Source organism: Pinus tabuliformis, chromosome 9 (genome assembly GCF_031772625.1).
Source record: "Pinus tabuliformis cultivar Carrire ecotype Pingquan chromosome 9, CPIR1, whole genome shotgun sequence".
NCBI lineage: Eukaryota > Viridiplantae > Streptophyta > Pinopsida > Pinales > Pinaceae > Pinus > Pinus tabuliformis.
The window spans coordinates 889,813,243-889,830,980 of record NC_142307.1 but is presented as its reverse complement, the minus strand read 5'-3'; the positions used below and the strand labels follow the sequence as shown (position 1 = coordinate 889,830,980).

General features: G+C 39.1%; 1 protein-coding gene across 1 annotated transcript in view; it reads left to right on the top strand.

Annotated features, from left to right (window-relative positions):
• LOC149151624 (protein REPRESSOR OF VERNALIZATION 1-like) overlaps positions 1-17,738 on the top strand; it is a 337,711-nt gene that overhangs the window by 99,216 nt on the left and 220,757 nt on the right. The window contains exon 2 of the mRNA XM_089438337.1: positions 12,053-12,115. Within this exon, the coding sequence (XP_089294463.1) occupies positions 12,053-12,115 (63 nt within the window). The remainder of the gene's footprint in view (positions 1-12,052; positions 12,116-17,738) is intronic.

The window sequence follows — 17,738 nt, the reverse complement described above, 5'->3', positions numbered from 1 at the left end:
TAGAGAGACACCAGGAGGAGGCAGTGGAGACCCAGGAGGGGTTGACGCTGGGCCAGAAGGGCCCACGCAGAGTTGACGCAGAGCCAGAAAGGATCATGCAAAAGTAGCGCAGTCTTCCAGTGCAGAAATTCGAAATTTTCCAGGGAGTTGAGATTTCTGAGCTGGGAGGGCTAGAAACTGCTCTAGAGGGCAGACGTTTCCCACTTGGGTTGACGCATGGTCAGCGCAGAGATAGCTGGGGATAGTTGGTTCAGTGGCCGGAATAGCCAGAATTGCAGGGTAGAGTGAGGTAATCTCACTAAATTTTTTTGCCATTTTATTTTCTCTGTAACTGGATTGCCAGAAGGGCATCCAGAGTTGTATTAAGAAACTACCGCATAATAATAAAAACCCTCGGAGTTGCTGCACCTATTTTCTCGCATTGGGTTTTTCCGGGAACATTTGTCCAAACAACATTGTCACTTGTGCATCTTTCTCTATTTGTTTTCTTCTTGTTTTGGGCATTTTAATTAATTGAGTGAAGATTGCATTGTATTAGCTTTGATATTTGCTGTAGGAAACAATAAATAATTTGTTTCAATATTTAACAGATAGAAGAAGTTTAATTAATTTCTGCAGTAGGTGATTCGGGTGGGATTCTCAAATTTTCACATGGTATCAGAGCATTGCAGGTGAAGTAAGAAAGAACAGTACCAAAGACCCAGTGCTGAGCAAAAGAGGGAGTTCGAAAAAGCTGCAGGAGGCAGCAGTTTGAAACCCCAGAGAGTTTGCGCAGTTCTAGCCGGAGGGTTGAAATTTCAAGGCAGTCTCTCTCCGAGTGAGTCGACGGAGAGAAGGGATTCCAGATCGAGTTTTTGCTGGGGCAGAGGGAGCAGTGCAGAAGCCTCAGCGTGAGGAGAGATGGTGGGACATAGTCTTTTCTGCAGGCCATTTTGCTGGGTAGAAAGACACAGAGGAGAAGGAAGGAGCATGGTTGAGGGAATTTCACCTCAGAGGACTTTTGGCCAAGGAGTTCGAATTCTCACTTGCTGAGCAACAAGAGGCAAATCTACAATCTTCAGCAGGAGTGCGTAGGCCAGTCTAGTGTTGTACAGAGGATAGACGAGGTCATTCGACAGTTCTTGTGGCAAAAATGGCAACCAGTGGCTTGAGGGATCAAGACAGGTTGGATGGGGCATCCAACTATGTCATCTGGAAGGCTAGAATGTCATTCCTTCTAGATGAGCATGCCCTCAAGGCATATGTCAACAACGTGATGGCTGAACCAGTAGATCTAGATCTGTTGAAGAAGTACCGAGATGAGATGGCAAAGGCAAATAGAATGATCCTTGATGGAGTGAAGGATCATGTGTTCTGTCACATTGCTAATAGAAGGATTGCTAAGGAGATGTGGGACACATTGTCTACGTTATATCAGGGATCTTCCGAGCAGCGAAAGATGTACTTGGAACGTTAAACTGACCCTCAATTCTGTTTCAGATGAGTGGCAAGTCTTTGTCCAGAGTATCTTGGGCAGGGCGACTTTGTTGAATTGGGATGAGATGTGGGCAACTCTCAAACAAGAGGAGTTAAGGAGAGACTTGGTCAAGTGTAAGCTTGACGGAAGCAACAACAGTGGGTCGAAGCTCGAGGCGGAGGATAATGCAATTGTTGCATTGAAGGTGCAGCAGGAGCAATGGAGATGTAAGAAGGATGTCTCGAAGAAAAAGTGCTTTAGGTGTGGTGAGATGGGTCACTACGCTACACAATGTCCTCTTAGGAAGAAGGACAAAGATGAGAAGCGCGATCCAAAGGCTGCGCCCACGAAGATCGAAGAGGAGGAGTTCGCCATGACAACTGAGATACCTCCAGGAGGGAGGTGGGTTGATTTGGAGCTGTAGTTCGAAAGAGCTATAGATGGGCAGGATCCTTGAGGAGCCCACCTCTTGGATCAATTCCTTGCTACGGGAGCCCATATCAGAGGTAGCAGGATGGACTAGTGTTGGATGATGTCGAGGAGTGTCGGAGAGACAGTTGCAGTAGCTAGGAGCACCAGAGTTTGAGCAACACAGAGCAGAGTTGGCAGCAGTGCAGATGGCACAAAGCAAAGGTCAGCAACATTGCAATAGATTCAGAGGGTTAGCGCAGAGACTAGCAGCAGTTAGGCTCCAACATTCACGTGTTCTCATACTAAACACAATTAGTTTAGTAATTTGGGATGTTTTTTCGTTGCTGATATAGTAGCAGTAACAGTTTGCAGTGTAGGAGCAGTTGGCAGTGGCAGTGCTAGCAGAAGCACGGATGCAAAAATTCAGAGGGAGTTGCATTACGGATGTAGTGCTGACAGTGGCAGCAACAGTGCAGATGCAACATTTGCATAGTGGTTGGTGGACAACATGTCAGACATCAACAACGCAGAGGGAGATGTTACAAAACAGTGTGATGCTTTAGTTGAAGGCATTACTAGAGCACATTCCTCGCTAAGAGGGAGTGTTGATTTCTAGTAGCATCAGATGTGCTCTACGTCTCAAATTTTGCAGGGAGGCTCAAACACATGTATTCAAAAGAACCCAGAAATCGTTTTGGGAAATTCCACCCAGAAACAATTGTATTAAAATAATTAATTATTTTAATGGGACCATACAGAAGCCTTTCACCAGAAGCCTTTAGTCCTTCACCTTTAGACAACTCCACTTATGCCTAAACAAGTCCACAAGCCAGAAGTCATCAGACAAGCCCAACTTATGCCTAAACAAGGGCAACAAAAGTCTTAAGCCAGAAGCAGGACTTGCCCTTACTCTCAAGCCCAATCAGACACTAAGAAGCAGGATGAAGCTAAGCCCAGATTAAGCGACAATAACCCATAATCTTCTCTGACCACGCCACTTATCAACTGGAGTCATTTTACTGACAGCTCTAGTCAGCACAAGGTTTAGAACATAATTTGAGCAGTAAAAAACCAGAAGTTCACCTTATTCTGCTGATTCCTAAACTCAGGAAATAAAATAATTAAAGGGTATTAATATAAACTGTGGGTGTAACTTCTAGAAGAAGACGAGGATCAAGCATAAATGATCTTAGCCATTGATTAACTTCTAATCTGGGCCGTTGAATGTCAGTGAGGAGATTATTTAAGGAGGCTTGAGGGTCACTTGGAAGATACACAAAGAGAGTTTAGAGAATCAATTTTCTGAAGCAGAGCAGCTGCCGGGAGATTTTCGATAGTGAGCTTTTGCAGTGAGGGGCAGGGATAGTTGGGTTGGAGTATCTTCTCCAGGACCTAGGATCAGCAGCAGAGAGGCAAAGAGACACCAGGAGGAGGCAACACAAACCCAGGAGGGGTTGACGTTGGGCCAGAAGGGCCCACACAGAGCTGACGTAGAGCTAGAAGGGCTCACGCATAAGCAAATCAACCTTCCAGTGCAGAAATCTGAAATCTGTCTGGGAGTTGAGATTTCTGAGCCGGGAGGGCTGGAAACTGCTCTAGAGGGAAGACGTTTCCCAGTTGGGTTGATGCAGAGCCTGTTGAGGCTGATGCAGGGCCTACATAGGGCCAGCGCAGAGATAGCAGAGGACAATTGGTTCAACTGCCGGAATTACAGGGTAGAGTGAGGTAATCTCACTAATTTTTTTTGCTAGTTTATTTTCTCTGTAACTGGATTGCCGGAAGGGCATCCAGAGTTGTATTCAGAAACTACTGCATAATAATAAAAACCCTTAGAGCTGCTGCATCGGTTTTCCCGCATTGGGTTTTTCCGGGGACATTTGTCCAAAAAATATTGTCACTTGTGCATCTTTCTCTATTTTTTCTGTTCTTGTTTTGGGTAAATCAATTAAGTAAGTGAAGGTTGCAGTGTGTTAGCTTCAATATTTGCTGTAGGAAATAATAAATAATTTGTTTCAATATTTAATAGATAGTAGAAGTTTAATCAGTTGCTGCAGTAGGTGATTCGGGTGGGATTCTCGAATTTTCACACAGTATACTATGAATGCGCTATTAAATCCGGTGAACCAACCTTCTAGTTGTAACGGTTTACTACACTAATGTCTAACCTTGCTCATTGTTTTGATACCCTTGCTCTATCTCTTGTCTGGAAAATGCTCTCGCAGTAACCCAATCTCGCACTTGTGGGTGCTTGTGCTATCATAAGTGTTCAGCGAAATCGCTGTGAGCATGTGTAGGGCACAGTAGGGCATGCTTTTTCATTCAACCATAAATGATAGGTCTAAGCGGAAGTGGGCTCAAGGATTCCTGACACAATTTCTGCTATAAATGACATGCGGCTTGGATTAGTTGCATTACACTCTTTTATCGTTGCACTCCACAGTCACTATACTTTTCTGTTGCCACTGTGCAGGATAAATACCCTATGACTGCCTCAAGTTATGATCAAGTTCAACGAACAGTGACATTATGCGACAGACAGACTTGCGTCACCTCAGAATTTGGCTGTCTTGTTTCAACGAATGGTTACGAGCCACTTCAGTGAATGGTTATTTTATGACAAACATGCCCACATCACCTCAGAGTAACATTCAACTGCTTGCTTTAGAGAGTCTCGGCCTGTTATAGAATTGTTTTCAGAATTTCAGATTGGCTCAAAATCGCTTCAGAATCCTCGATTTGTGATAGAATATCAGTAATCCTCTGTAGAATTCTTTGAATTGGCTGGAGTGATCTTCACTTGGCCTCGGATCCTCAAGAAGAGCACTACTATTTGCCATAGAATAAGTCCACGAGATCTCAATCTCAACCTGCCCAGAGATATGTTACGAATTCGTGTGACCTCAGAAGCAGATTCAGATGTCCTTGTTAATCCTTTTCAGATCAGAAAATTCAAAATAACTTGTGCTAGAACAAAGTAAGTAAATAAAGATGCATAGAGTTTTATCAACTAGGGTGGAATCTTTCAACATCGAAATTGATAGGAGAAAAGGGGTCTTAAAACCCTCAGAGCCTCCGGCTCAAAGAAAACAGAGATAATTGATCCAATTAAATTATCGCCACTTGGCCTTGGATCCTCAGGAAGAGCACTACTATTTGCCACATAATAAGTCTACGAGATCCCAGTCTCGGCCTGCCCAGAGATATGCTACAATTTCGTGTGACCTCAGAAGCAAATTCAGATGACCTTGTTAATCCTTTTCAAATTAGAAAATTCCTTCAATAACCTGTGCTAGAACAAAGTAAGTAAATAAAGATGCAAAGAGTTTTATAAACTAGGGTGGAATCTTTCATCACCGAAATTGATAGGAGAAAAGGGGTTTTAAAATCCTCAGAGCCTTAGGCTCAAAGAAAACAGAGATAATTGATCCAATTCAATGATGATTCAAATGAATTCAACCCCCTTGTATTTATAGATTTCCTTGAGGGTCTTCTCTTCTTAATTAATCGAGTAAGGTTCACTCAAAACCTCGACTTTGGGTTTCTTTGCCCAACTGCCCCAAATCTTTCCCAAACTTTGGGCATTTTGTGGTTTTCCCCTTTACCACGAACTATAGCCTATGGCGATTGATTGGCTACTTTGTCTTTTGAGTGATTAATTTATCGGGAACATTTAGTAGCAACCTCCTCTCCTTCTTTGCTCCTATCTTCTTCTCTAACTCATCACAACTAGAATATGAGAGAACTCTATTCCTTTTTCCTCCCTTTTACCTTCATTAAGTTAGGAGAACCTTAACCCCCTTTTACTTGATTCGAGGAGTCATTTGAGGTTCTCACCACTGTGCATGAGGACTCAAACATGCAGCGCCTAGAAACAGAGGCGCGTGAGTTACAACAAAAATATGATGAAGTAAAAGGGACCGCGCAGATGGTTTCCCTTACACAGAGGCTCGCGTGGATGCAGCAGGCGAAAGCGCTCAAGGAGTAGGTGGATGCTGCTCGACATAAGGAAATAGTTTTGTAGGCACGCTTACAGCCGTGGATTTATGAGGCGTATATCATTACAACCTCTATTGAAGCAAAGCTCGCGCAGATGCAAGGAACAGGCAATTCAGCTACAACGGTCTTTGAACAATGCGTACAGGAAGTGCAGTAGGTAACCGCTTAGTGCGCTGCCGATCTTGCAATGATCCAGGCAGAGTTGGGAGGTCTTCATGCAAAGATCTCCGCACCGACAGAGTGACTCGAGGGTGAGTCACGATGTTTGTGTTGGGGGCCTGTTGGGCACAGGATCCCCCAAGGGAAGTTTTGGGGCTTAGAGCCCAGATTTTGGTCAAAAGTTGTAACCCCGATGTAAAGACTCCGCATTTTGTGGGCGCGGAGCGCGTAGTTTGTAAAAGAGTCATAGGGTTGTCCGCCCTCAATTTTGTAATGTAATGTCGGCTGTAGAGATCTACCCATGGTCCGCGGACCATGGGATTGTATAAATAGAGCGAGGCTCTAAGAAATCAATAGATCATGGAAAATAATGATAAGGATGAAGAGTTGAGTCATATTTGAAGTGTAAAGTCTAGTTTTGGGTCGTAGAGTAGGAGAAGGCTCTGCAGTTGAGTGCGCAGAGGCCTAGTAGTCCGTAGCTGAGTGCGCGGACCCCTGCAGCTGAGTGCGCAGGGCGAGTCGAGTCTGTAATAGTTGGATCATTAATAAAGAGAAGTTTCATATCCATTATGCGTATTTATTTCCTGTTTTATGCATCTGTTACATTGAATATACATTGCACTTTTAATGCTTATATGATGCGTGAATATGTATGAATGTGTTGAATAAGTGAATGCAAGATAGAATATCTGTTTACGCAAAGTTAACTAAGATCTTTAAGAAGATAAGTAAGATACGTGGTGTAATTTAGGGAGAATATTCATAAAACAATATACGCGGTGTAATTAAGGGAGGACCCTTTTACCTTCATTAAGTTAGGAGAATCTTAACCATTTTGATCAAGGGCTGAGATTAGATCTCAGCTCTCTAGTTTAATGGTGGAGATCATTCCCTCACTTGACCCCTTTTTCATGTGGTCCTCCTCATTAATGGCTCCTAGTCACTTTTTAACTTAACGTTTGTAACTTTGTACCTTGTATTTTTTTCCACATAAAGCCAACTTAAAAATATAAAGTGACTTTAATATTAAAAGTACTTAGGACATAAAGTACCACATAAAGTAACTTTCTAACATGACTTTAATATAACTCAAAGTCACATGATAGAAAGGTGTTATAATGTGTTTTCCTAGGCAAAAAGACAAATGCACTTGGAAACACCTCCTTGATACCTTTTTCTTCAACAAATTTCACCACCAAATCTTCATTCATTCCTAGTTTTTAAGAAAAAGTTGACAAATAGAGGTTTGTGATCGCAACCCAACAAAGTGGTGAATAGAAAGGCGAACATAAGCCTCACCTATTTAATCACCCAATTTAAAAAAAATTCAAAACATTTTTTTTAATATAATTTTATTACTATCTTGCTGCAATATTTTTTATCATATATAGCTAGTAAATCTTTGGAAAAAAATATAATAATTTTCAGATCTAAACCAAGGAATTAATACAACATTTTTTCTGAGCATATTTTAAATATATCTTTCATGGGTGTATTAAATTATTCTGTAGTGAGACATAGCTGTAACATACTATTGTCTGCAAATTTCTCACTGCACAAGGTCTACTTTTCTAAGTATCTTTAGTATACCTTGTATTAGCTTCAAATCTGTTTTGTAAGTTTTCATATTTTATTCGTAGCTAAGTTTAGTCATTTTCAGCCATTAAAATTTCTACATTTGTTGGACTGAATTTTTAGGTTTTGTAGAAGTTGTCCAAAGTGACCTATATTCTATCTTATAGCCTCCCCACCCTTAGTTTTTGGATCTAGAAGTGTTTAGACACCTTTGGGTGGCTTTTCAAAGGGATTTCCTTGCTGTTTTTTGCAGATTTTGTCACTTTGCAGACTGCTCTAACAGGACAGCAAGCAAAATTGCACGACAACCCCTCTAACCAAGGCACTAGTTGTAAAAATGCTTTTAGATTTGGTTAACATATTTCTTGTACACCCAATATTTCTTATACACTCGATTTTACTACTCACGATATTTTCTAGCTGGTTTAGCATACTTTCTGTAGATTTTACACATTAGGCTAGTGGGGCAGCAACATAACTCCTCCACTTTAGCCATTTGACCCCATACAAGGCAGTGATTTTGTGTTGGTTAGTTGAAGTCATCTAAGGGAAGCCTCCTGTAGCCATTTTAGAGGTAGTTGGGTTAAAAGAATGAGGGCTGTGTTGACAGTGGGCCCTTGTTCTGTGTGTGCCAGTTTAAACAAGTTGCAATGTTCTTCAACAATCCTGCTTATAGGATTGGTAACACATACCATGCATGATTCAAGGTCTGTGCATGATAAATACCCTTAATTATCAATGGAAACTGCATCCACGCCCTTGAGATGGCAATAGGTTTTGTTCTAGAATGTCCTCTTGCATATATGCTATGTTGCACGAAACTTCTAGGAACTCGACGTTTCGGGATGTACCCATACCTGAAACTCCGAAACTCGACCAAAACTTGACCAAAACTCAACCATTATGTAACCATCTATGAGAGTTAATATAGACTTGGTTTTCCTTCTAAATTGTCATCTATGGGTGTTATTTCCTTTTTTCTTGCGAGATAATGTGTTATTCACTTATTTATAAATTTCTTTTTATATATATAAACCTATATAGCGTTTCAACCAATGTTTCGACCGACATTTCCATTTTTGGGAGGTGACGTTTCTAAATGTACCCGTTTCGGAAACCCTGAAACGTTTTGGCGTTTCGTGCAACTTAGCATATATGTCAAGCATCTCCCTTGCTTTGGCTATTCTTTGGATCCAGGCCATCTTGTTCCTCTCCATCAAGAGATCGGTTGGGTTATCTGTGACAAGAGAAGTTCAGGCCTGAATATGTGAAGGAAGAAGATCTTCCAGAACCTAGAATTGGTGGAAGAAGTGAAATCTTGAAAAGAAAAGGTGAGTGGGGTGTCAATAGTTTTCTTGTGTTTTAATTTTATTGTGCTCTGGTTTAAACACTTTGGAACACTAGGACAGTGAAAATGAATGCAAAGGTAAGTGGAGGAGAGCATCTTGGAGGTTGAAGATAAAGTTTATCCTACAGTAAAACCAGATATATCCAAAATAGTTCTGACCATGGCAATACATTTTGGCTGGTCGATTTGCAGGTTGGATGTAAAATGTGGTATATATAAAACCCTGTCAGAAGATTGCGAGCTTCTATATCTTTAATTGCTCCAATCTTTTTACAGCCTGTCCAATACATATTTTCCTGTCATACCATAGTTAAAATTTTATATGATTGTGATAATTACAATGCTATTCTGTTTCAACGTTTAGATTCTAGAGGATGGAATATTCTTGGCATGTTCTATAGTAATATGTGGACCAGTTTAGTTTGCAATTTTTACTTGAAGGTTTGTTTCTTTTCAATGTTCGGATGATTAAAACTTGTATTATTCTGATTTATATTTCTGAAATGAATTCTAATTGAAAACCTACTCTTGGAATCGGGATTCTTTGCATGATGTTGCTTATGATAGTTTCTTCAGATTAGGTTTGCATTCATCCTCATTAAAGATTAGAATCATATTTTGTTGGAAAAGAGTCATCAAATTTTTGAGAAAATAAATGACTGGCAGAAACAAAAGCTAAAGCATTCCCTGAGAAAATAGATTTTGGGTAGATTCATCCCAGTCTAAGAATATGGTGGAACATATCTTGAGTCTAAAATGTAGTCAATCATCCAATCTATTGTTATAAACTGGGTGCCACCTTAGTAATAGATAAAGCAGGAACAGGTTAGTACTAATAATGTGTTAGTGTCTAGGTGAAAATAAAGATTAATCAGAATGGACCAAGTAAAACAACATAGCATTCTTAGGCGTATTAACTACACTGGGATATTAGAGGTTGTAGGACTTGAATGAGAAAATTCAAAATGTCAAAACTTCTTACCTGGATGATATTTGGAGACAAGGCAAGCCAACGTAATCTCCAGTTACAAGAGAAAACACATGGGATAATACCAATGTCTTAACATTTGCCACAGGAGTTCAGATCTTCTTACCATATTCCATCATCAAAATAAGATTGCAGTTTCAAACTCATTGAGATGAAGCAAACAACACAAAGCAAACACATTTATGTTGAACTGCTACTAACACATGGAATCTAGTTGTCACACAGACTTGACAAATACTAAATAACTTTGCACTTCTCTTGGCCTGATTTTTATTCACTGGGAGGCACTGTGATTAACCTTTCCAGGTATTCACTGATGTTTATGGCAAAATTATGGCCTTGAATGTCTTTTTTTCGTACGATTACAATGACAGTAAGGATGAAGCCATGGAACAGAAGTTGCAGGAAACTCTTGCTGTTCCCCATGTTTCAGTACTGGAAATTAGTTGTCATGCAGGCTTGACAAATGTAAGTAAATAACTTTGTACTTGCTGCCACATGTTTTGCTAGGGCTGATTAATGCTGGGAGGTGCTGTGATTACCATATGCAAGTTTTCACCAATTTTCTTCTCAAAAGGTGGCCCTTAAATGTCCTTTTGCTTGCAATTACATTGGCAGAAAGGATAAGTCCATGGAATATAAGTTGCAGTAAACACTTGCTGCCTCGAATGTTTCAACTTTCAATTTTGGGAATTATTCTGAAAATGAAACTCCCCAGAAATTACTCTGAAACTTGCAGAAATCTTTCCAAGCTGTTTCCTTGTTGTTTCTTAATTTGGAAATTCTAGGCTATTTCCAGCCTGGTGGGAGGTGCATTTGTTCTCGTTAATGCTTTTTTGTGGTTATGTGGGAGCCACGTGTCCCCTAGAAAGTAAAAAACTCATTGCCGATAAAGAGAAAGAATAGCAATGAGAAAAAAAGATTACGGTTTTTTTAATGAAAGAAAGAAAAAGAAACTTGACAATTTAGAAACTTTCCTGTGTTTTTTAATTTTTTGGCTTCTTTCCTTCATTTATGAACTCTTCGATCTCTATGACTGGCATAACTACCAATGCAGCCTGCATAGGAGAACAAGCTGCATAGTTTGGTAGAAATTGGCCCCTAACTTTAGCAACGTTTATAATAAGAAAGTGGTTTGAACTTTGGACTAGAATAACATTTTGGTTATTTCAAAGAGATTTTAACCCAAAGTTTTAGGATCTCCAATCATTATAACCCAAAGTTTTAAGGAATTCCTACTGGTCATAACCCTGATTTTATTGACTTAATTTTTTGAGAGATAAGTTAATTTTGTATAGCTAATTTTATATGTGACATATATAGCCTAATCTGCAAGTTTACTTCGAGCATTGCATAATGTAACACTATATGGGATTGAAGGTATTTTATGTATATTTTGAAAGTTGACTATGTTTAATTTTATTTTTTCTTGATAATTTGCAATATTTTGAAAAAATATCTATTGTTTTAATCTTTTATATATCCCATGGCCCCTTTTCCTAAGATGTTGGGTTGTCATGTTTCTACGTCATCCTTGTATCCAAGTTTTATGCAACTTAGAATTTAATGAAATACCATTAAAGCAAAGGCAATATCGAGACATGCAACAGAGGCACTCTAGTAACAAATAGGGTGCTCAATATCTCCGGAATTATTTTGTAGAATGTCTAATATGACCTTATTGTTTTATGAATATTCTCTCACAACTGTATTTGTCAACAACAGAGGGGACTATCACCATCTTTATGTATGGTGGAGAGATAAGCACTTCTAGATATATAGGTCAGAGCTGCAAACATCCAGTACACTTCCATTGGATTCCAAGTGTTTTTCTCTGACCAATATGTTAGCTGTGTCTTTTTAACAAGCAAAACTTATAGTAAATTCAATTTGCCGGAGAAGAAGCTTTAGGGTTTTTCTCAGTTGAATGAATAGAGGTCCGCAAGATTGAGATTAATAGTTATATGTTGTTATTTAAAAAAGGTATATACATCTTTTCATATTCTTGAGATTCTGATGCTTCTACCTAGGCAGTTATCTCGTCTTTCATGAATACTGAGAGCTGTTTTTGAAGAAAGGTTGAAAAGTTTCACTGATGTTTTACGTCGTCATTTTGTAGGAGGACCCTGTGTTGGTAACCCCGGAAGAGAAAAATGAGAAGCCATATGTTGCTATAATAAAGGTGACTATTGTGTAGCATTCACTCACATTTTTTACTTTTTTTATACATTCTAGTTCTTCAAAGAGTTTTTGTGAGATCTACTTCTATTTTATAGACAAGGAAGAGTTTAGCTGGTGTTCTTTTCAATTCTTAGACTTTTATTCCCATGTGACTAAAGAAAAATGTGTATTCAAAAGGCCAAGCAAGGTTCTTTATTACAGGTTTCATTGTTGGGGTTTCATAGTGTGGCCATGGGTCCCAACTAGAATTTGAATGCTACTTGGTACTGCTCACTCTCTCCTAAGAGGAAAAATCTCAACCTCAATGGGAGTGCCTAGATGCAATTCTCAGGTAGGCCAGTCAATGTCACGTTGGTGGCCTTGCCCCATCTTTAGACAAAGGAGAAGGTTTCCTAGACTAGGGAGATATCCTTAATGTTCAATTTAGCCAGTTTGTTATAGAGTGGGAGTAATCTTTAGATTGATGAGTTATCCAACAAGAAAATTTGCAATCTTTTGTAATGAAGTGTTGTGTAGTTTTCAAATTTCATTTAAATAGTCCAGAAATGAGTGCTGAATGTATGACACAGAGAGAATAGTGTGCCCATGCAACAATTGAACCATCAACCACATTTCATGAAACATTTACATGTTAAAGTTCTTAATGTATGTGGACTCAACTATTAAGTGTGCTTTGCATACCAAAATGTTGCTTCAAGAGTGAATCAGAAATGTTGATTCAAGGATTAAACCATGTGACCATAAAGAAGCAAAGATGCAAGAGAATGTCCAAGAAATTTGTAGAACAAATTCCAGAGTGCAGAGGTATACTTGAAAAGCATCCATCACACAGTGATCAGTATTTAGCATCCATGAATATATGGACCGTTGCAAGCATAAACTATGTTCTTCAAAGAGACACCAGTAGTGTTATCACTGATTCATACCATATAAGATCAATGCATATGATTATTTTCAATGGTCAATTCCTTAATCAGAATACTGACAAAATTTTTAATTGTTCACCAAACTTGCAAATTTATCATGTTTATTGAACAGCAGACTGAGGATGCACTCATCATCATATGATCCAAAGTTCAAGTGATTAACCGAAAACCACGAGTCACGACATAATGCAATCTCAGCGCTTAGATTTAATTCAGATCTGTTTAAAGATTTATTGCCTATAGCAAAATGGGACAGCGAACATCAGTTATTCAAATCTAAATACAAGTGAAGTGTTGCATAAATGACTGAATTGTTGAGATATTTATAGCACCGGTCTACCTATTTTAGGTAATGTGACAAACATGACCCACATGAAAAATTCCCATCAAAATCTCGTAGCAGCTTATTTTAGCCGTGAAAGTGAAACCTGGAGCAATGCATTTAGAATTTACTCAAGTGTGAAGAAACTGTTCCCAAGAAATAACCCTTAAATTCTCCAGCAAGATGAGTACAGAGCAAGATCTGATATCACTGTTTTAGACAAGCAATATATGCTTTGGAAACATTTGAAACAGTATGCCAAAATCAAAATGAAACCCTTAATACCACATATCTTCCAGCAATAGATTGCTCAAATGAAAATAACACATTAGGGTTACTATGACAGCTGTTTCACATATATGCTGTCAATTTAGTGCATTAGAAGGTTTTGATTAAATTTGGATGGATTGTCGAGATTTTATAATCCATTTCAGCACCATAATCCTTCATCAACATGTTCCTCTTTAACAAGGCTAAATTGTTAAGGCAAAACGTTGAAAGCCCAAATATCACAGATTGTTATAAATGAAATTTCAGCACAAAACAGACTTAGATCAAGAATTCAAGCTTGTGTTAAGGATGTCTAAATCTATTCTTTAATGTGACTTTGATCTGTCAAGGAAAATTCAGATTAAACCAAATCCAAGCCCAATGAGCTATTCAAATGCTTGTTTAGGGCAATACTAGTGAAATGTATGCAGACCATCGGTAGATCTACTTGCCTAGCAGATGATTTAGTTTAAGTATTTCAAATCTAAGCTAGATCTATAGGGGCTACCCACATTATTTAAAACTTAAGCAACCTAGATCTAAAGAAAATGACCTTGAAACTGCTAGATTGCAATTAAAAAAAAGAAGAAGAAAATTTAGAAAAATGAGTGAAAGGGAGAAAAAATAAACTAGTGCCTTACTTGGATTGTGGGGTCACACTAGGCTTTTCTTGGGGTTGATCTTTGTATTAGGTCTGTGATTTTAGGCAATCATAAAGTGTACGTAGTAAATTCCCCTAGCAAGTTCTAAGTAGAGAGGAGTGTTTTACTATCTCTTCCAACTAGCAAGTAGGCCCTACCCTTTCCCAAAGTAAGAGCTAGAAATCAAACTAAGATTTGCTAAAAGCCAATATCACAGATCTAGAGATAAATAACTGAAGACTATGAGAAAATAACTTTACATCACAAGCTCTTCTAGGTGTAGTAAATTGCTCCTCATGTGGTTTCTTGCTAGGTTCCTCATCCTCCATTACCTGTTGCACACAAACACTCTTGCTATCCTTTTACAAGTAAAATCCTAAAAAATGATCAAGATAGACAAACAACACTAGTGTGCGGGAGAAAAATGCTCTCTAATTCTCCATCTAGTTACAAATGAAAAGGAGCCCTCCTTATATAGATAAGGTGCCTCTCTAAACCATGTCTAAATACCATGTGTTGGATACAAAACAATGAACAAATATAAGTTATTCTAACAAAACCACAGGCAAATACAAGAGGCACCCTCAATACCATGCTCTAAAACCAATCTACGCCAATAAAATAACATATTGTGAAATAACTGCGTCAACGAACTCCAACATCAAATTGGACTAATCAAAGAGAAGAGGTGTGCTCCACATTTTGCTCTAGTGACCCACACGTGTGGCCCCGAGACATCGCACATTGAGTGGTCAAAATGCTTTGATTTTTTTTCTTGTGGCAGTTTTAAAAATGCCATACCTATGTTTGTTTTTTCTTGATTTTCTATTATGAACACATTTTAGAAATATTGTGGTCATTTTGCTTCTAATGGTGTTGATTTGATGGGATTATAGGCACTCTATCAAAATAATTGTCCTTGAAGGTGGGTGCCATAAAAAATGTCTTAAAATCACCTCATAACCACCTCTAACCACCTACACATGTGAAAATATTACTCCAAGAAGACAAGTGTGCCCTCCTTTAATGGTCCATGTGGCATATGATGATGATGTGGAGTCCTTGTCATCGTCCAATGCACTTCATTGATTAAATGTAATGACAGTCTCCCAATGTGGTATCTTAGATTCCAAGAAAAGCAACATAGATCTCATTGTAGTTTTATCTATGAAGTCAACATCATGGATCCCGAGGCAATGCCGTGTATTTTGGAGCAAGTAAGTGAACCTTGAGGCATGGTATGTAGATCTCATGGCATGGGTGACACCCCTAATGCATATACATGGATCCCAATGCATGGTGCCCGCTTATAGTGGGGGGTTTAAAGTGAAAACCCCTCACAAGTTATTAGGCAATGCATACCAAGTGTTCTCCACTAGCAACATCAAAACAAAGGAATTTTTTAAAATTTGCTTAAGTTTTACTGTGGGAGGACAATCTTAGCTGTTATCCATGTGACGAATCCTAAGACAAAGATGTATTTCCTAGATCACTAAGTTAAAGATAGGTGGCATGATGGATGAATTATGGAAGGGGAAGGGGAAACTTCATGTAGTGATCCTCAAAGTCATGTATGATGATGTATAGGATTTTAAATTGGTCCTACTAGCTTTCATGAGCAAGGAGTCTTAAATTCAAAAGCCTTTAAGAGGGAAATTTAGCTTTGAGTTACTATTTCCTCGGTGTTGTTTCATACTACCCCTTTTTTGGCCTTTCTCCTTTTATTTTCTTTCTTTCTCTCTTTCTTTCATTTATCAAGTCCCTCTTTCTTTAGATATGCATAGTTAAGCATGGGACTGGGGACATTGGCCTCATAACGAGGTGGCATAGCTCAAGCATTATTATTTTTTGGCTTTTAACTATTTTTTTTCCCGTGGAAAAAGTCGTAATTTTCATTATTAAAGAGACAATTACATTTTGTAGATGTTGAGCATATGCATATGATAAGGCATTGCCTGTCCAAAAAGGTAATAGCAGTGATATAGTACTCCATGCAGGGAGCAAGCTTTTAAAAAAAACAAAAAGCATTTTGGTCTCTTCGCAGAGAGAGTATTGTGCAGCATAGTTCTGTGATAAACAGGTAAAAGTGTATATAAATATTTACATAAGATCAAAATATATGTTTTTGACTCAAAATGAGCCTTCAGTTATGCTTCTGGATCTATGAACAACCTGTGATAGTATCATAGTGCTGATAGGTAACACCATCCTTGTCTTCTTGTATCGTCCAAGTACCATCATCCTTGTGCATTGCTTCCTTGGATAGGTGATCGGCAACTGAGTTGTGCTCCTTGTAAATATGAGGGCAAGCAAAAGTGTCAAAAGTTGAGATGAGTCTGTGAGTATCATCCAATATATGCCTCAATGTGTATGCATTGCAATGAGAATTTTTGTTTATCTAGTTGCATACTAATTTTGAGTCACCAAAGAGTTGGAGATTTGTGCATTGTTTGTTCAAGGCAAAATGTATGAGGTATTTGGCAACTAAAAGCTCAGCATAATTATTGGATCCTCTACCCAGACCCATTTGTATTTTGTAGGAATGGGTTTCTGATATGTGTAGTATGGCTCGCCCCCTGCAGCCTATCTCTTGTGCCGATCCATCAAAGTAAGCCCATGGCATGGAGGTATTGATGTTTTCCGACTTGATGTTCCTGTGGGGCTGTTGTATAGATTCTTCTGGAATAGAGTGATAGTCGGCTAAAGTTCTAGACAGTATAGAGGGCCAGTGTGGATCCTTCTGCTGAAAAATAATTTGATTCTTGGCTATCCATATAGCCCAGCAGATGAGTAGTGGTATGTTCCTCTCCTTGCTAGTGGCTTCCTTCCACTAGTTGTTCCAAGCATCTTTTATGTTGTCTCTGTGCCACCGACATGATATGGGGAGTGATGTGAGAAGGCTGTTCCATAGTTCTTGTGTGGTAGGACACTCCAAAAAGAGATGGTCGTTGTCTTCACTGCAATTCCTGCAGAGGTAGCACCAGAATGGACCTAAGTAAGAATGCTTCATCAAGTTTGCACTGGTCGGGATTTTGTTATGCAGAATAGACCACAATAATAGCCTTGTTCTGGGGGCTGCTTTTAGCTTCCACATAAGGTTCCACCAAGGCTCTGTGACTTGTGGCTTATAGGGCTCCATCAAAACTAGGTATCCTATCTTAGGTGCATATGAGCCATTTTTGGCAAATGCCTAGATAAGTTCGTCATCCCCTTCAGTGATTCTTATGTGGGCCTCTGTTAAAGCATTTAGGTAGTCTCGCCAGTCCTGATGCCAAAGCGGAGGGATGTTTAGTGAGGTCCCTGATTTCCAGGCCTGTTGGGTCAAAGTGGAATGGGCATTATCGGCGATGTGGCAAATGTGAGTGATGCCATGATCGACAAGATGTGATTTCAGCTCCGCAACCAGCCTATGTGCATACCACAGCCCACCCAAGGGTCTCCCCTATGCGAACTATTTATATGCTC